Below are 20,923 nucleotides of genomic sequence, written 5' to 3' on the forward strand. Positions count from 1 at the left end.
CAGTGGATATCAGAAAGGATAGTTTCAGCCTGTCCTTTTGGTAAGGTAATTCTATCTCTGAGAAATATCCATCCCTGGTTGCACATGTCTCCACCCTTTTTGAGGAGGGTCTGTTCTTCCTCAGGAGTGTAGGAAGGTTTCAAGGAGATGGAGAGAAACATGAGACGGGGGGAGGCTCCCAGGGTGAGGTTTTGAGCCATTGCATCAGCCCGAGCATTTCCCAAGGTCACTGGGTCCTGAGAGGTTTGATGGTCTCTATAATGTACCACAGCCACCTCAGTGGGAAGCTGTAGTGCCTGCAAAAGTTTAGAAATGAGGGTAGCATTGATTATGGGGGAGTCCTTGGTAGTGAGGAAGCCCCTTTTCTTCCAGAGGGCAGAGTGGCTGTGGGTGATAAGAAAGGCATATTTAGAGTCAGTATGTATAGTTAACGCGTTTTCCCTGGGCCAGAATGAGTGCCCGCGTGAGGGCAGTCAGCTCTGCTTTCTGGGTGGTGGTGCCCTCTGGCAGCTTCTAGAGTGGAGGAGGTGGTGACCACCGCGTAGGTCGTCCGTCGGGTCCCTGTACAGAGCTCCCATCTACAAAGAGTATTAGATCTGGATCTTTTAAAGGAGAATCTGATAATCCATCTCGAGGTCTATTGAGGAAATCTATTAGTTCCGTACAGGAGTGGGTGGGTTCCGGAAGTGTTGTTGGAGCTGGCAATAGAGTGGCTGGGTTGAGTCTGGAAGAGGGCAAAAGAGTGAAAGGTTTTCGATGAACAGGAGGTGAAATTCTTGTAGGCGGGAAGGACCCAGTAGAGAAAGAGATTTGTGTGAAAGGTGGTCGGTGAGCCTATGGGAGGAGAAGACAGTGATGGTTTGGGAAAGGGTGAGCTTAGTAGCCTCCTTGGTGAGTTCAGCTGCCTCGCCCAGTGCCCGGAGGCAGAGCTGCCAGCCTTCGAAGGTGGTGTCCAATTGTTTAGAGAGGTATGCCACGGGGCAGTATGTAGGCCCCACAGGTTGAGTTTACGTGCCAACAGCATTACCGTGCTTTTCATCAGTGAAAAGATGGAAGGGGCGTCTGGAGTCGGGTAAAGCGAGAGGGAGAGAGGAGATGAGGGCATCTCGAAGGGTACAGAAAGCCCTTTTAACAGCGTTGGGGGATGTGAGAGGTCTCATGGGAGTCTCTTTTGCAGCCTTGTAGAGGGGTTTGCCTAAGAGAGAAAAATTGGGAATCCAGTGTCTAAAGAAGCCTGTTAGACTGAGGAAAGAAAGAATCTGATCAGCGGTGGTAGGTGGTTGGAGACTATAGAGTGTCTGAATTCGATTTAGGGTGAGACTTCAGGTGGTGGGGGTTAAGGTGATGCCCAGTTAGACTACAGCCTGAGAGTGAAGTTGAGCCTTAGTAGGGGAGACACGATATCCCTTCATGGCAAGGAAGTTAAGAAGGGTGGCAGTGTGTCTTCTTGAGGCAGGCAGGGAGGTGCTGCAGAGGAATAAGTCATCTACATATTATAAGAGAGTGCTAGTCTCGAGATTGCATGCAGCTAGATCCCGAGCCAGCACCTGTCCAAACAGGTGTGGGCTATCTCTGATCCCCTGGGGTAAGACAGTCCATGTAAGCTGCTGGGCTGCATTAGTGTCCGGGTCATTCCAAGTAAAGGCAAACAGAAAGTAAGAATCAGGGTGTAGAGGAATGGTAAAGAAGGCATCCTTGAGGTCTAAGACCATGAAGTGAGTGGTGTCTGATGGAATGTATAACAGTAATGTGTAAGGATTAGGGACTACTGGATGGAGGAGAACTATTGCCTCATTGATTAGGTGTAAGTCTTGTATGAGGCAATAAGCCCCTGAAGGTTTTTGAACAGGAAGGATGGGGGTATTGCAGGGAGAGTCCATGGGGATGAGTAAGCCTTGGATCAAGAAGCGGTAATTATTGGTTTAAGGCCCTGGTGGTGACTTGCTGAAATAGGGAATTGGGGTCTAGATAGGAACTGAGAGGGATTCTTTAAGCGGATGTGTACAGGTGGGTGGTGGGTTGTTACCACAGGGGTAGAAGTGTCCCAGAGCTGAGGGTTGACAATATCTGGTGGAATAGGGGGTGTGATCAGGTTAGGGTGATCTGTGGTAGTGGGAGAGCCTTCAGTCAGGAGTGGTAGGAGTAGGTGGGAAGATGCTATCAGCTGGATAGTGGCTCCGAGACTGTGTAGAATGTCCCGACCCATGAGGGGTACAGGGTACGATGGCATAACTCAGAACAAGTGCGTAAAGGGGATTCCGTCCAAACTGCATGTCAGGTGTGGTATGCGAAGGGGAAAAAAAGGGGTCCCATCCACTCCCATAACTAACTGAGACCTGTGAGGGAACTAGAGGTCCAGAGTGTGATGCCAAAACAGAGAAGGTAGCCCCCATGTCCACAAGAAATAAGATGGACTTACCTGCTCCTGCAGCATTACCTGGGGCTCGGTGTGGGTGATGGGGGTCTCTGAGTCCAGGCCGTGTCAGTCATCCATGAGGCCTGGGAGTTCGAGCAGTGGGCCCACCTGGCTGTATTGGCCTCCCATTTGGGTGGCTTGTCCTCTGTGCAGAGGTGCTGAGGAAGGGCCTGTTGCCCAAAGGGGGGCAGTCGTTCTGCCAGTGACTGGACTGCTTGCAGTTAGGGCAGGGCTCAGTAGGCAGCCACGGGCAGGGACCCTGCCGGGACCAGTGACCTTCCTTGCCACATTTAAAGCAAGCTGCTGGTGGGATTCCTCTTTGTGGCTTGGACTTGGGTCGGGAACCTCCTATGCCTTGCCCCTGTTGCTCTGCCGGCCTCAGGGCTGCCACAAGAGTCTGGGTTTAGAGTGTCACCTTCTGCTGCATGCAGGCCTGGCGAACAGCCTCGGCCTTTTCCTCCTGACCATTAAAAACTTTAAATGCCATTTTCACAGGTCTTGGGTAGGGGTTTGGGGTTTAGAATAAAAGGAGAGGGGCTCCTGGGGTGCCTGGCACCCAGATCCGGCAGGAAACACTAGAGCCAGAGGCAGGACAAGGCCTGGACTTCCTGTAAGAAGATTAGGGTTGAGCATCCTGCAAACTGGTGTACGGGCCAATGGCAGGCTGAGAATGGCCTGATGGAGGAGGGGCTTAAGAACACATTGGAGAAGGGAGGGGCCCCTGACCAGCAGGGGAGGAGAAAGAGAGAATGGTGTTTGCAGGTAAATAAGAAACAGGATGCCTGACCTGTGGTGGCACAGTGGATAAAGCGTCGACCTTTATCCTGAGGTCGCCAGTTTGAAACCCTGGGCTTGCCTGGTCAAGGCACATATGGGAGTTGATGCTTCCAGCTCCTCCCCCCTTCTCTCTCTCTCTCTCTCTCTCTCTCTCTCTCTCTCTCCTCTCTCTCTCCCTCCTCTCTAAAAATGAATAAATTTTAAAAAATTAAAAAAAAAAAAAAAGAAACAGGATCCTGTGAAGGGAGGGGAGGGGCTCTTGGAAGGAAGAGACCTGAGTGAAGAGGTCCGCAGAGGGACCAGAGAGGGGTCCCGAGAGAGGGGCGCCCCCAGGGGTCAGGCAGGAGGGGGAGAGAAATTGGGGGTAGGTGAAGGAGGAAAGATCAGGAGTGGAGGGTTTAGGTGAGATTTCTCTGGCCAAAAAAGGCCTGCTTGGTAGAACAGGCAGCACAGAGATTTGGATGGGAGCACTAATACTAGAGGCCTGAATGTAAGGGATCTCCAACCAGTTCCCAGTTTTGGCGGTAAATTGGTAAGGGTGTTAAAACCGAAAGTCCCTTCAGGAGGCTACCTGGTTTGATTATCCAGTCGGTTCTGTGGCCTGGCCACAGCAGAGAAGAAGAACAGTTTCTTCTTCTTTAGGGAGGGAGAGATTTCAGATAAGGCAACTCCAGGAGTGTTTTTGGATTAGGTTTAGATTCCTGTGCCTCTGTGGCCATCCTCAGTTATCAGAGTGATCAGAGTTGAGAATTGGTGTCCCGCAACTCAATCTCTGGTCACCAGATGGTTTAGTAAAGTGGGAGTGACCGGGACGTCTCCATGGGCACACACGCACTCAGAAAGGAAAAGAGGTCCCTGACGCAGCTGCGGTTTCGGACAGGGAGTCTCGGTAGAAAGAACTGAGGGGAGCTCCCGCTGGAGGCAGGGGACTTACCGCACCATGTGCTAAAGTGGGTGGAAGGTCGGAGGTCCTGGTTCTTTCTCAGAGGGGAAGGGGAGAGGAGTGAACCTTGACTCCTCCCGGGTTTTCGGCACCAAACATAAGGTATTTTCCCGGCTGAGGAAGAAGGAAGGGGCGTAGCCACAGTGTGGATAAGCAAAAGCTTTATTGAGTACAGAGTGCTTCTTGGACGATGTTCCCTGGTCTGGGGGACACGGGCCAGGGAAGTCGCGTGGATGAAACCGCGTGAGGGTATTTAAAGGGTCCCATCTAGGGTGGTTGAGCTACTATGACGTGGCGAAATCTCACTGGCTGACTGATAGTCACTCTTTTTCCAAGGACTCCTGGGAAGTTTCTTTCGGCACGCATGAATGTGGGTGGCTCTAGCCAAAGTTGCCGGGTCTGGTTTCTCATGTGACCTCTACCCGTTATCCACCAACCTTACAAAAAGGGTAGGGAGTAAATTCCCCAAATCTTCTCGCTTTCCAGTCTCTTCATATGCATTTAGGCTGTTTCCTTGAACCTTCCTCTTATTCTTCATTCCCTATGCCCTTATAGTTGGGTTATAAGGGCAAATCAAGGGCTCTCCAGTTTAGTCTTCCTGCCCACCACAGACTTATACAGATGATCACATAAATGCCCTTTCTTAGGTTTCCAAGTTAAGTCACATATTGTATATCTTTAAGTGTCTTTATTATAGCAGATATGGTTAAGTCATTTAGTGAACATAGAGCATGAAGGTAGTACTGAGGACTTGTTGGATGTCAACCATTCTGCTAGGCAGGAAGAATTACTCTTCTGATTTCAAAGAGCTATGAGAGAAGAAATGACTGTATCACTATACTGTGACATACTCAGGTTTAACATTTGTGAAACTTTTTAAAGGCTCCTGAAATGTAATCACTTGAATTGAATACTAGTGTTTGAAAGCAAGTTCTTATGAATTCAGTCTGCCCAAATCATCTAGCATCTGAATCCAAATTTGGTTTAGGACTCATGGCATAACTTTTTTTTTCATAAAAATAATAGATAGGTTTTATCAATCTGATGTTGATTTGGTCTTATGACATGAATTGATTGACAACACCGCATTTTGGGGGAAATGTTCATTAGTGCATAATTTTTCATCAAAGGCGAGAGAACCTAACTTTTAGTGTGGAATTTCAGTGGAAGTATGACTCCAGAGAAAGGAGTATATGTAAAAATCTGTATTTGAAAATTTGGAGGTTGATCAGAATTTCTAGGTTATCTATCATAGTGACAAAAACTTACTGAAGTAATGGTGTTGTGTGGTACAGGTTATAATGGAAGTATACATAAGTGGCATGAGAAGAACAGTGGAAAACGTGACTGTCTTTGGCTGAGGAGGTCAGGGTAGTGACCGTAGAGATGACATACTAAAAATATAAAATTAGAATATTGTAGCACTTTGTATGGAAATTTTAAAAGTTAAGATTTTAGTACTTTATTGTTGATAGAGGGTTCTGCCATTGTTTAAGGATAGTACGTACTACAATGAGTTGGTGAGTTTTTCTCTTAAGTACTATCTTCATGGCAGGAAGTTGCGAAAGTAACATACGATTACCCAAGTGCAAGGAAGGAAACCTAACTGAATGGGTTGATGACACAGCATTCTCCTTTGAGTTCAGTATAAGATAAGAAAGTAAGCTTTTAAATTCTCTTAAACTGTTAAACAGTAACAGTTTTTCTGTATAGTTAGTACTGGCTTTCCTTACAACAGTGCTGTGAAGTAGACAGAGATGGGGGTACTTCCCATTAATCGACTGCTCACAAAAATCAGGGATCTTTCAAAATGAATATGAAGCAATAAAAAAAAGAAGCATTTGATTTTTTATTAAACAAGAACATCAGAAGAGCAAACGATGAGTCAAAGAAAGTGATTATGCAAATGAGATGCAAAACCAACTTTTATTTCATTGGTGAAAATGCACTGTACAAAAGGCTGAAAGTACTAGAGTATCTGCATGGTGCCTGATCTTGAAAGTGCACATCCTGCAATTTCCCAGCCCTTGCAATGCCCCCTGCAAAACGATTTGCCCAAATGCAAAGCCTAGAGAGCCATAGGACGTCTTGAAGCTGGTCAGACACAGACAACAGTGGCAACAGCACTTGAAACATCCCAAAGCGTGATTAGCAGACTGGAATCGCTTTCAAGAGACTGGCACAGTACAAAGAAGACGAGGACAGGGTCACCCATCTGCCACAACAGCAAGAGATGACAGCTATTTGACCTTATTGGCAAGAAGGAACAGGCACAGCAATGCAACAGAGCTGCGGGGACAGTTTCTTGCTGCCACTAGACGACTAATATGCACCCAGACCATACGAAATAAGCTCCATCGTGTTGGACTGCATACCTGGTGACCAGTGTTGTGCATTCCATTATTTGCTGAACACCATAGAACCTGTAGAAGGTGGGCTGATGAGCATCGTCCTTGGACCCGTGATGAGTGTCAACTGTCTACTTCTCTGATGAGTCTGCAGCCTGACAATCATTGTGTCTTGATCTGGCATGAAAGGAATGCAGGAGAATCCACTTTTCATGCGAAAAAAGGGATGCCTTCGGTGGTGGTGAAATCATGGCATCAGCATTGGTGGTTGTACCAACCTCCACGTCATCAGAAATGGATCGCTGACTGCTGTCGGATATCGAGATGAGGTCCTGCACCCTATAGTGGTACCCTATGCTGGAGCAGTTGGAAACAACGTTCTTTTCATGGACTACGATAATGCAAGGCCCCACCATGCGCCTCTCGTCAACAACATGCTTCAGGAGGCAGGACTAGAACTCATGGACTGACCTTCACGTTCTCCAGACCTGAATCCCATTGAACATGCTTGGGATGCACTGGGAAGACGTCTGACAAACCGTCCAATGCCTCCCACACACTTCTTGAGCTGGAAGTTGCCTTGGAGCAAGAGTGGCAGAGGATCCCATGAGAACTGCTGGACACTCTGATCCTGTCCTGCCCCATCACTGTCAGTGTGTTTTGGCAGTCTTCGGTGACCACACACCCTACTGAACAGTGAATGTGTGGCATTCTCATCCAGTTTGACATGCTTCTGTTTACCCCTACCAATATGTCACTTGCTACTTAATCATGATAATTGAGTTTGCATCTCATTTGCATAATCAAACACCTTTCTTTGACTTGTTTGCTTTTCTTGTTTAATAAAAAAAAAATCAAATGCTCCTTTTATCGCTTCATATTCATTTTGAAATATCCTCTAATTTTTGTGAGCAGTGTATTAAAACCATTTTTACAGATGTAGAGCTGACTCCCTGAAAAGTAAATGAGTGTGTGTGTGTGTGTGTGTGTGTGTTTAAGGGAAATAATTAGTAGCTAGTAAGTTGCAAAACAGACTACTTCCCAGGATTTTTGACTTCCAGATTTCTGCTTTTTCCTAATATTCTACCTCCCCTCCATCAGAAATTCTCTTCTCCCTACCCTCTTCTTCTCTGTCCTAACTTCTGTTCTAGTTAAAAGTCAGGTTCAGATGTTACCTCTTCCAGGATTTTTCCTTGATTTACATCACTACCAACAGTTGTGTCACTCCCATGACTGACTTTTATCATAGTGTGTCATGCTCTGTCATACCTGTTTGCTCCTGGAGGGCAGAGGCTATTTCATTAGAGCCTCAGCACTTACCATGCAACATGGTTCGGGGCTCTTATGAAAGACTCCCTCTCAAATCCTATGTTGAATTGTTTAAAATAGAATGATTTAGTATGTTATTAAGATCACTAAAAGCTATGATCTTAAGGATTTCCATTAAACATTATTTTCAAAGTTTGATTTTTCCTGTCAGTTCTCAGTTTGTCAGTATACTAGTAAACATTTTTTCTGACTGACAAAGACATCCTGAGGCCATTTCACCCTTATTCCTAGATCTCTTTTTACCACATAGGTTTTACTGATAGAAGTGTGCATGCACCCAACGTACTCTCACACACAGACGCACACACACACACATTCACACTCATGTACAAAAAGCTCACCCCAAGGTGTTAACCGCCTTTAGTGGCATTATGCATAGAGTGCTTTTAGTTCATCTGCATTCTATGTTTTTGTTTTCCAAGAAATGAATATACCTTGCTTTTTTAATGAGAAAAGGTCATTTTTATTTAAATATTTCCTAAATTTTTATCAAGAATTTTTTGAGGGGTTGTAGAATTGTTACCTAGACTGTCACAGGACAATCTTAAAGATTAGGTGTGCAGGTAGAGCTAAAGGCCCTACACTGACAACCTCAGTATGTCCAATTATAGGCATTGGCACACAGTTATTCATTCAGTAAATGTAAAAATGAGTGAAATTGGAAATGCCCTAAATATTCACATTAGCATTTTTAAAATTAAGATTTGGTAATACTTTAGAATCTTTAGCCAGTAGGAAAGCCTGTGGGAGAAAAATAGTGTTGAGTGTTCAAAAGGTCTGAGGGGAGCCTGACCTGTGGTGGCACAGTGGATAAAGCGTCAGCCTGGAAATGCTGAGGTTGCCAGTTCAAAATCCTGGGCTTGCCTGGTCAAGGCACATATGGGAGTTGATGCTTCCTGCTCCTCCCCCCTTCTCTCTCTCTCCTCTCTCTCCTTTCTAAAATGAATAAAAATAAAATAAAACAAAAGGTCTGAGGGGATGAGACTGGGTGTTTTTAAAAATTATTATTTTACCTTTGAGAGAGGGTATATTTTCAAGTAATGAGGGCAAATGCCAAAATGTGAAGACTATTAAAGATCGTCTAGAAATGAGTTAGTTGACTGTACGGGCAGAAAAGAGGTGATGTGGGCTCCTGGAAAGCTTGTCTACAGAGTGAGGTTTGCCCTGCATGCTGGACCTGAATGCTGAGGGCTGGCTGTGGGGTTCTGGAACCAGAGTTGATTAACAAAGAATGAAGAGCAGTTTGAAAAGTAGTGGGAAGTAGTGCTGGAGCATGATTTCTCTATAATTGATACAACGTCATGAAACCACTACCTGTACTTCTCCCCCCTGATCTCTAGGAGTACAACTTTGTTACAAGTCAGCTACATATTGGGCTTGGATACCTTCAAGGTTTCCTTAAATACCTTATTTGCAGACTGCTATATTTTCTGAAATCAGTTTATAGTAGGCTATGTAGTGAGTAGTAATTTATTTTAAACTAAACTGTGTGATATCTAAAATGAGATTTGTTTTTTTGTTTTCAGTAATGATGTAGACATGGAAACAGATCACTACTCCAATGGAGTTGGAGAAACTTCATCCAATGGTTTCCTAAATGGTAGCTCTAAGCATGACCACGAAATGGAAGATTGTGACACCGAAATGGGTCTGCAGTGATATTTCTTACATTTTTAATAAAAAATGACTACAAGGTTATGTTTTTATTTGTACTGATTTACAGCTGATGAGCATAAGTCAAATTAAAGATGTATATGCCTTTCAATTTGACAGTAATACACATTGCTTCTCTTAAACTTTCTTGTGAGAGTGGGTTGCTAGACAGTGGTTACTTTACAGGACTTTCGAAGGAAGTGCTGGAGAGTGTTCTTTGCTGAACTGTTTCCACTCGGCTTCAGTGATGTCAGTGCAGTGGTATCAGCTTTTAATGTTAAGTAGCCTTTAGGATATTTAAGGTTTGAGATATAAAAAGGTTTTATACTTATGTTAACATATCCAATAAATGCCAGATGGGTAAAGATGATTTTACAAATCCCAATCAAACAGAACTTCTTAAATTCATTTGATGTGAATATATGTGACTATGCATAGTTTCAGTGCTTGGCACTTAGTAGGTGCTAAAGTATGATTCCCCTTCCTCTCCCTCCTAAATTGTCATGCTTAATTACACTTTGTTGACAACTTGTGTAGTAAATTGTATCATAAAGTTAAGCCATTAGGAGACTTTCCCATGAAGTGGAAAATAAAATTTATTGAAGCTTACAAAATCTTTTTCTGCCAGAATTCCATGACCAACATAGATTTCTTAGTATTTTGAGGTTAAAAGGTATTTTTTCAAATTGTTCTAAGTATATAAAAAGAAACTACTTTATAAATTTAAAGTCATTGTTTTATTATTTATACGACCACCTATTGACCATTATGTGTTCCAATGTATAATTCATTGTTCAAGCAAGGAATATGATTAAAAAGGCAGCCTAGTTGTATTCTATCAGATACCAATAGCCTCAGCATTCAAAGAGTATTTTGAGCATAGTGATTAAGAGGAGTAGTAGAGCTAGATTATGTGGATTCAAATTCTGCAACTGCCACTTATTAGCCGTGTGACATTGGACAGGTTATTCAAGAGCTCTGTGCCTGTGTTTTTCATCTGTAAAATGGGTAATATAATAACTGCCTCTTAGGTCATTATGAAGATTAAATTCACTAATCTGTATAAAGCTAATAGCACAAAGTACTTATTAAATATAAACTATCATTTGTGATTTTGTTACTAGTAATTTAAAGTTATATTATCAATCAGTGATTATTGTCAACCAAGATATATACTATAAATTTATTTCCTAAAGGTAGTGTTTTTCTAAAGTAGTGTAATTAACCCTTTTTTATTAGTATAATATGGTGTCTTCTGTGTTTTTATTGGATTTAGCCTCTCTTAGCTTCCAGGAATCATTTAATTCTATCACTGTGCTGTGGCAGATAAAGTAGACTAGGAGACATTTACTAACATTTTTAAATTAATGTTGTTTAATGTAGTTTTAGAGAATTGTGCTTAACTTTTCATGAAATTTTCCCTGACATATAGGTACATCCTAACACTGTGAAAGCTGCATGCTAGATTCTGGATCCTAGACTCTTGACACCTAGATAAAGCATACCTTTTAGCTGCAAAGTTCCATGTTAAATTAAATAAATCTGCATATTTAGAGAAAAAGATTAGGTAATAGTTAATTAAACATACAAAATATTATAAGCAATTTATGTTCATTTCTCCATTGCATTCCATTCAGTAAGGTAGTAAAATACTTACGTTTGTTTTGGTTACACAGAAGTTGATTCAAGTCAGTTAAGACGCCAGTTGTGTGGAGGAAGTCAAGCCGCTATAGAAAGAATGATTCACTTTGGAAGAGAGCTGCAAGCAATGAGTGAACAGCTAAGGAGAGAATGTGGCAAGAACACAGCAAATAAAAAAATGTTGAAGGTAAATTTGTTTTCCCTTGAAAAATTATAAATGCATCAAAGGAACTAAATTGTAGTTTTATAAAATACTGAGCAGTGCTAGAAATTCGTGTTGGACATTAACTTGTCCCTGGATTCCTGTCTGAGAATGAAAGTGTTCAACGTGGTTGGGCAGCTCTGCTCCTCTGGACAGAGCACTGGACTTCACGTAAAAACTATGGATTCAGTCCCAGTTGTGCCACCTGTCAGTGTTCTGTGTACTTTGCCAACTTATTTTTTTAGTTTTCTCAGCTGTAAAATTGGCACAATATTAGGGAAAATGTGCGTATGCTGATAATAGTATAAATTTGAGATGTTTTTATTACATGGTTTTCATTTTGATAATGATTGGTGAAGGATTTAAATCAGGGGTAATCAACCTTTTTATACCTACTGCCCACTTTTGTATCTCTGTTAGTAGTAAAATTTTCTAACCACCCACCGGTTCCACAGTAATGGTGATTTATAAAGTAGGGAAGTAACTTTACTTTATAAAATTTATAAAGCAGAGTTACAGCAAGTTAAAGCATATAATAATAATTACTTACTAAGTACTTTAGCGTGTTGGATTTTCACTAAGTTTGGCAGAATAAATCTTTATAAAATAACTTACTATAGTTAAATCTATCTTTTTATTTACACTTTGGTTGCTCCGCTACCGCCCACCATGAAAGCTGGAACGCCCACTAGTGGGTGGTAGGGACCAGGTTGACTACCACTGATTTAGATCATCTTTAAAGCCAGAATAGTTAATACATTTTCAAGTCTTTTTCTGGTTTGCCATTTATGATAGCTATTAAGATGTATACAATTTAAACAGTTTAGTAAGTTAGCCACAATTCTGTGTATCAGTTCGAGTTTTCTACCTTAAGTCAGCATTGTAATTAGTTTTAGAGATGTTATTACTCTTGAAATGTTTTTTGTGTTTTTTTTTGTTGTTGTTGTTGTTGTTTGTGTGTGATAGAGAGAGGGACAAATAGGGACAGACAGGCAGGAAGGGAGAGAGATGAGAAGCATCAGTTCTTCATTGTGGCACCTTAGTTGTTCATCGATTGCTTTTTCATATGTGCCTTGACCAGGGGGCTACAGTAGAGCGAGTGACCCTTTGTTAAGCCAGTGACCATGGGGTCATGTCTGTGATCCCATGCTCAAGCCGACAAACCCGTGCTCAAGCCAGTGACCTTAGGGTTTCAAACCTGGGTCCTCCGTGTCCCAGTCCAATGCTCTGTCCACTGTACCACCACTGGGTCAGGCTAAATATTTTCTTCATAGTTAGGAAAATCCTACCAGCCTTGTAAAACTGTGAAACACAAATCTAGCCATTGCATTTTTTTTATCCTGCATAAGGTTGGGCTAAAAGGTGAAAAGTTATAAACATTTTCTGAATGTTTTGAAAGAAGTTCAAAAACAAAGGAGAGATGCATGTAGTAGCCTTAAGATTACTGCTTGGGTGTAATATATGTAGTCCTGACTCAGAGTCAGTGTACCAGTAGCAACACCTAGTAGCACTGCATGTGGCATGAGGTCTGCACTGCAGCCTCAGTTCAGCAATTGTGTAAAAAGAGCATGTCCACTTAGCTGAGATGGATTGGGGAGCCACCTGTGTACCCCAGTTACAGGCGTGCAGTCTTGTATTTTCAGCCTCTGAGGTGGGAAGAGAGGTTTATTCACCATATTTAATTCTACTGGATAGCACAGCTGCTATTCTAATAGTGACTGTCAGTTGTCAAAAATAATGGTTAAATTATGATTTTATGCTAAATAAAATTGGTAGATTATGTAATTCCAATTATTTTTCATTTAAAAAGTCAAATAAGGTATTCATATACTATTAGGAAAATGGCTGTCCATATTTGCCCAGTAAGATTAAGAGTTCTTTGAGGTCGTGCTAGGTGTTTTCCTTATCCCAAGTGTTTTCCTTATCCCCTCTCCTTTTTTAAATATACGTATTGTATTTATATAACACATAGGTATTCAATGAGTATTTATTAAATTGAGGTTGAATTCATTTGAAAGATAACTGATTTTCCAGATTGGGTATTTTCATCATTATGCAACTTTGCAGGACCTTTTCTGATATCAAGAATGCCAAGAAGAAACTTGTTTCTTGGCCTTTCTTATTAAGTTATTTTAGGAATCTATAGTTATCCACTTGGGAAGTTGATTACTTCTTTGCTATATATCAAGGTTCTCAACCTTTTTTGTTCTCTAAACACTTTAAGAAACTATTAAAGATTCCCAAAGAATTTACTGATTTTACTATACTAGAAATTAGAAAACTAAAATTATTTCATTAAAAATAACAGTAAACCCATTAAATAAATAAAATACTTTTATGAAAAATAACCTCCCCCAAATGGGGGAAAATATGAGAAAGGTAACATTGCTCTACATCTTCACAAATTGATAATTTTTTCCATTGATTTGGGAAAGGGGGAGGGGGTGAGAGAGAGAAGCATCAACTTGTTCCACTTAGTTCCATTTAGTTGTGTACTCACTGATTGCTGCTCATCCATGCCTTGACTGGCAGGTCAAAACCCCGACTTCTGGCATGCAGGGTTGACTGAGCCACCCAGCCAGGGCCACAAATCTCTTGAATGCTAGGTTTAATCAAGATAAGCTGGGGCCCTGGCCAGGTGGTTCAGTGGATAAAGCATCATCTAGGCACACTGAGGTCACAAGTTAGGTCCCAGTCAGGGCACGAAAGAGAAGCAATCAGTGAGTGCATAATAGGTGGAGCAACAAGTTGATGCTTCTCCTCCCCCTTTCCTTTACCCTCTGCTCCCCCTTCCTCTCTTCCTCTCTGAAATCAGTGATAGGGGTCAGGGGGTAGATAAGCTGGGTTCTGCTACTTCCCTCTGTATTCAGTCTGTTCTGCTATCACAAATCATGTAGCCTGTGGAAAACCCCACTGGATAGTTGTGAGAGTGAGAATGAGAAAGTCAAAGTAGTATGTTAGTATTATTATGAGTAATAGCTTTGACTTCACAAAACCCTGTGAAAGGGTCTTGGACCCAGGTGTCCCTGGACTGTTGTTTGTGTGGATATTTGATAAGATGAGATGCTTTCAACAATTTGTAGACTCTTTTCTTTCTTTTTTACAACAGGTTATCAGTTTCATTCAAACTTCATGCTAATGAGCATGAAGAAGGAATGTGACATTTCTGCAGTGCCTTTGAAAATTTAAGATTTCACTCAGCTTGTTTTTTATTCCTTATTTATTGAATTATGTGAGTGTAATTCATCTTCATCTAGAGAATGTAGATGTCTTTGATTTTGCAACTCTGATTTCTGAGCAAATGTCAAATGCTTTAAAGGGACTTCCTTAATATTTTAAGCTGCTTCCCTCCCAGTCCCCAAACTTTTCTTGATCCAGATAGGGATGAATAACTGATACAACTTATAAGAACCTAAAGAACAAGGCTGGAGGATTTGAGGGCAGCATGAAGAGTAAAGGCTTTTTACCATAGTTGAGAAGATTTGGAAATCAGTTCTCTTCCTTTTATTCTTCACTTCAGATCACATGTGATTGTAGTGGGGTATTTTTATTTTTTCTGTTTTGTATAAACTTCTGAATCGCGTATCTAAATGTAGAGATAATGATTTGGTGAAAGTCAAAGGTAAGATTTACCTTAATGCTTTACCAGAAGGTGTATATGCATTTGCTTACCCTGAGCTGTGGAGTAACGGCACACCTGCAGCCCATGTGAGTAGTCCCCTGTGGTAAAATGGTAAGGAGTCCCTACCACAACCCAGTTTCTCTTGAACTTTTTTCTAGCTTTGTCAGTCTCTCTTTCCTCTTTCCCTGTTAATCTTTTGTTCCTTACCAGCCCAGGTCTGCCAGAGGCTCCCTATAGAACTGCTGACTTTGTTCTGCAGCTGTTGATTGAATCTCTGCAGTTTCAGCAATTGTGCCAGGCACCACTGCCAGCAGGGAGCTCTTAATCCAGTCACTGAAGTGAAAGCCATTTAGACTCACCCTGTTTAGAAGCTGCTACAGATTTTAAGCCAAATATAAGTACAGCAGAATCCTACATTAATGATGTCACATTTTCCTCAGAAATTATTCCTACTGAGGTTTTTATTTTTAAAGTAACCATTATATTTCACAGTTTCAGGGTTTTTTTTGTTTTTGTTTTTTGAGGAGGGGAGATAGACTTTCACATGTGCCCCAACTGGGATCTACCCCCACCCCTGGGCTGATCAACTGAGCCACTAGCTGCAGGAGGAGAAGGGGGAAAGCAGGGGGACGAGGGTTGGGGGGAGAGAAGCAGATGGTTGCTTCTCTTTTGTGCCTTGACCGGGAATCAAACCTGGGACCCCCTGTACATATGCTGGGCCGACGCTCTATCCATTGAGCCAGCCCGCCAGGGCCTAGTTTCAATTTTGTTCTTCAAATCCCATTTTATTTATTGGATAAAATAAATTTTATTGTAATGAAATACTTAACAGTATGTGACATTGGAGGAGCTGCAGGTATTTGTCAATATGTGTATGCCCTGCCTGGTACTTGGACTGACTGCATAGCTTTGCTTTATCTTATCTTATCTCCACAATATGGGGCCAGTTTGGATGAGAAAGGACAAGACTACCCGGAATCCTTTCTGCCACCTCTGCTCTCAGAACACTAGTAAGATAGAGGAGTGCTGGAGCTATACCTAGGAGATGGTACTCTTTAGGAGTTTCAGTCTTCCATGCTTCCATGCTCAGCATGTTGGAAGTCATTACTGAATTCACTGATGTGGTTTTCTCAGCACGTCTCCATGTGTGCCTTCTGAATTGAGGAGGTGTGCTGTATCTAATTATATCTGTACCTGTATTATATTGCTCCAGATTAGGGCATTTGACTTTTGGCAAAATAAAGACATCATTTATTGAAAGATTAGGATTGACCAACATTGATAATTTCATTTAGCTCAGTAAGTCCTCATGTAACTGTAAAATATGACCTCTTAGACTGGTGATTGATGTGTCTAAAACCACTGTGGTCTGTGCCTCTCATAGAAAGAAGACAAAAATATTTGAAAAGAAGACTATTAATATATGTGTCAGCTACTCTAGGAAGGATGGCTTGAGGATGTTTGGAACTATTGGATATTGGATGGGAGTCAGGTTCTTTTTTTTCTTTTGTAAATTCAGTTTAATTTTTGATTACTGAGTTTGAGACACCCAATAAAATGTGTTCAGTTCCCACACCTACTTGAAATACATACATATTATAGATACGTGTGTGCATGCATGCTGGCCCTATCCTTTTAATGTCAAATTCCTATCAGTGCTAATAAATTGTAAGGTATCTGAATGTTTTGTCTTTTCCTTTACCTTAACTAATATTGGCCCATTTCATAGGAATTAGTTTTTTCAATTTTTAGTATTTTTTCCTGCTCTGTATGTATTGTAGGGATAGGGGGGAAATAATGAGAAAGTTTGTTTCCAAAAAGAATGAGAACAAATTGTACTTTGCTGCATAATCTAGTTGTTAAATATAAATAGAAGTAAATGGGTTTAAATGTCACAGTAGTCTAGTGCCTTAAAGACACATTTTGTCTCTCTGCTTGTTATTGGGGTGAGCACAGTAGTTGAACTATTTGAATTAAAAACCAAATTGCTGTTTTCAACAGGATGCATTCAGTTTACTAGCTTATTCAGATCCTTGGAACAGCCCTGTTGGAAATCAACTTGACCCAATTCAGAGAGAACCTGTATGCTCAGCTCTTAACAGTGCAATATTAGGTAAGTAAAGCCAAAAAGCACAACTCCCTACTAGATTCTCTGAATATTTGAGATGATATTTATTTTTTGGTAAAGTCATAAGGGAAAGATTTTCTACATTTTAAAATTAAAATTACCTTAAAATATAGAAGCCTTCCTCCATCATTTGAATTCTAGATTAAATGGATTCAGATGTAATAAAAACAGTACATTGGGACGCATCTGGGGAAGTTTGAAAGTTTTTCTGGCCCGGGCCACCCATTTCACAGCTCCTATCATGCTCAAGATGCAGGCACAGGGGCTTCCAGGTGACTTAGGAATGTCCAGTCACTACTAACACCTGGAGTCAAATTGTATTTGCATTAAAGTTAAGGATATTCAACAACATGCCCTTGTCAAATAAAAAGAGTGTGTGAGGAAGAGCAGAGCAGTTAAGCGGGCTTAGCCAGGATGAGCATGGAGTGAGAAACTGGAATTTGTTGTTCCCCTGGTTGGTTGCCATTCCTATGAACAACTTGCTACAGAACATGATTATAGTGTTTATGTGTTGAACAAATACACTTTTATATGAATTCTGTAACTTTATATTTTGTGCATTTATATATATTTAAACTCTGTAGGGTTGATTACATAAAACTTTTAATTTCTGGGCAGTTCTTTTCAAAGTTAACTTAGATGAGTGATTTTTCATCTGGCTTTTGAATCTTAATTCCCCACATAAAATGAAACTCCAGTTTTAAAGTCTTCTGTGCAATTTGTCCCTCTTAGGTTTGGGGGCTTTTAGCAACATGTTTCAAACTATTTTAGGTATTTCAGAACAGTTCCACAGTAAAGGGTATTTAAATATGGAGACTTGTAATGAGGGCTTGGGGCCCTCATATGGCCAGAATGTAAAGCAATTAAAAGTATTCATATTTGAGCCTTAATCTGTTTCTTTGTCCTTAAGAAGTCATTTGAAGTCATTTAAAGTCATTGTGTGTTAAGGTTTCGGAATAGAAGTAGTGTCTTTGAGTTGTAGTTTTCTTAAATTTAGAATGTGTATATAATAAATGTGAATTTTCTTTGTGTGGTTAAATTGTGTTGTGATTTCTTTGGTTATGAAATTCACTTAGTTCTACAGTATTGGTAAAAATAAGAGAATTTACCAGTAGCAAAGCTGAGTTTGTAGGGCAAATTGTGGTTTGTTACACTTCTATTTTTAAAATTACATTATAAGTAATCATAAAGCCCTGATGGTTTTGTATTTAGGTAATAGACTTATAAAAAAATTTGTGAAGTGGTATTTTCTTACAACAGTTTTTATATCTTGGATTCTTCAAGGGGATTAAATTTTTTTAATATTAAATTGCTTGGGTTGGGACCATTATCCAAAATATGTATTCTTAAATATTATGTAGGTTTACCCATAAATGGTGTTTAAATTTACTTTATTAAATTTATATGTCCTAAAGATTAAATTGCAGTGACGATATTTTCATATTTATAAGTACTAAATTATGTAATCTATAAATAATGCTTAAAGTTACATTAATTATATATAATTATTGCAAGTTTCATATCCAAAAAAACTTGTAAATGCATATAACCAGATGCCCACTTGGCCAAAATAAAATTTAATAAAGTACCTCTAGATTATTACCTTTGAGCAAGGTTACTTCTCTATAAACTTTCAGGAGGCATTTTAAAAATATTTCCTTTTCAGTTTTATGTTGATTTTGTATAAAAATTAAATTGTTTTTCATTGAAATTAAGGCAGAATTATTTTAAGCTATTAAGTCAACCTGTTTAGAGTTAGCCAAAAAAATAAAAAGTTTATCACTATCAAAATTTACCCAAATATCTTGCTGCAGGATAAACACTGCTTAACCCAAAGACCACTTTTCAAACCACACTTTCTCACCAATCTGTGTATCCTTTCTTGCATATTTTTCTTATATTCTTAATCCTATTTCCTCTTGTACTTTAAATCCTTATTTGCTTCATTTCTTCTAGAACTTTCTCTTGTTATTACACCTCAGAACCAAGGTGGAACTGAATCATATGCAGCTTTACCAGTCTTTTTTCACTGTTGTCTACTATGCCTATGAAGGACTGATTAGTAACTTTATTAATTGGGAATCAACATAAGATTAGGTGGTTAGTCACAAGGAAAAACTACCAGCTTCTATGAGTTTGACCACTTTGACCATTAGTTCATACTTTTATTTCTGGTAAAGAACAAATTTTATTATATTTGTACTGCAAGAGGCTGACAAATTTCTGGTATGTAGGACCCTGAATATTTTATTGGAAATTTTTTAAATGTTGAAGCTATCAATTAATAACCCCTTTAAAATGATAAGAGTAATTCTATTATCTCATGGTGACCGTCACCTCTTGCTTCCTACCAACCCAAATAACATTCAGCAGTGTGCCTTGGAGACAGGCAGCCTCGGCTGAGTTCTGGCCCCAGAAGAGGAAGAATCCATCAGTGAAACTTTTACTGAAAGCCTGATGCCTTTTTCCAGTGAACTGACCTTGGTCAAATAGAAAAGAAATACTAAATATTCCTTATGCCCCCATTTAAATATCAGCCAAGAGATTGTATCTTTCCCATCAGTTAGTTAATAGAGAAATAAAAGGTTTAAAATATCTAACACTTTAACTGCAAGAATTCTTACAGTTGAATACTTAGTACCCATATTACCTATCTCAATCATAGTAGTGCCTTCAAGGAATTAATCATTTGCTTAGAAACCACCTTTGCTAGTTACAAACAATAAAGGCATTGGTAATTTTATAAATAATAATGCAGTATTTTCCTGAAAAAGATTTTCTTTTAAAATGTCTTGCTAATTGCTATTTCCATTTTTAACATTTTTCCTCAGAAACCCACAATCTGCCAAAGCAACCTCCACTTGCCCTAGCAATGGGACAGGCCACACAATGTCTAGGACTGATGGCTCGATCAGGAATTGGATCCTGTGCATTTGCCACAGTGGAAGACTACCTACATTAGCTATGCATTTAAGGAGCTCACACTTATATTGTGGCATATAGTCAACATGGAAGTAGACCAGCTCTGCTGATTTGAAATCTAGATTTTTAAAATTATGTACTGGGGACAGGTTTTTGTCGCTTTACATTGCTTCCTAGTTTACAGCATGATGCAAATGACTTTCTAACTTAGTGTTAGGAGAAATTATTTTCCATCTTTAACCTCTTAGTTATCTAAGAGTTAAATATTACTGAATCTCAGATGTTCAAATTTATCATCACAAATCCTTTAAAACAATTACCTAAAAGAAACCAAAAAATACTGCCTTCTTTGTTGGGGGGAGAGGGGGAAGGAAATGGAACAAGTTGTGTTGTGTTAGCATGTGGGTGATGTAACTTCAAATTGGGAGATGTTCTGACCCCCACTCCCATATAAGCATTCAATCAGTGTAACTTGCAAAATGCATAAACATCCGACCGTTTGAATTTATAGTGTTGATGGAAGAAATCATTTTTAATGTGTACTGTAAAACTTGAAATACTCAGGAGCTGAGTGAATAAGTTTGTTGCTACTTACAATCCCAAACTGTTAGTCCCAGTAGTTTTGTTTTAACATGGTCTTTTCAACTTTGTTTCCTGTTTAACTACCAACGACTTCTGTTGTAGACTCACAAGTTTAACTTGTATTATAACAGTATTATATGTCAACAGTGTGGTATGACCTTTATTTATATAAAAACCAAATATTTAGTCAATTTACTGTGTCTTAATTTAATCTTTGTACACCTTTCATTTTTAAGTGCTTAAATGAGTACTATATTGCAATAAAAATGTAGTGATATAATTAACCAGCCATTAAAAATTTACTTCTACAGATATTAGTGTCAACTGAGTTTATATATTAGATACTTACTGACTTACAAT

The 20,923-nt window shown here is 40.0% G+C and overlaps 1 protein-coding gene across 1 annotated transcript in view; it reads left to right on the top strand.

Annotated features, from left to right (window-relative positions):
* Positions 1–20,754, top strand: part of RANBP9 (RAN binding protein 9) — a 102,161-nt gene extending 81,407 nt beyond the window's left edge. Inside the window, exons 11-14 of the mRNA XM_066268358.1 lie at positions 9,340–9,461; positions 11,143–11,294; positions 16,933–17,044; positions 19,891–20,754. Coding sequence (XP_066124455.1) covers positions 9,340–9,461; positions 11,143–11,294; positions 16,933–17,044; positions 19,891–20,021 — 517 coding nt within the window. The 3' untranslated portion in view covers positions 20,022–20,754. The remainder of the gene's footprint in view (positions 1–9,339; positions 9,462–11,142; positions 11,295–16,932; positions 17,045–19,890) is intronic.
* Positions 20,755–20,923: the final 169 nt, after the last annotated feature.

The sequence above is a fragment of the Saccopteryx bilineata genome, chromosome 3 (assembly GCF_036850765.1).
Source record: "Saccopteryx bilineata isolate mSacBil1 chromosome 3, mSacBil1_pri_phased_curated, whole genome shotgun sequence".
NCBI lineage: Eukaryota > Metazoa > Chordata > Mammalia > Chiroptera > Emballonuridae > Saccopteryx > Saccopteryx bilineata.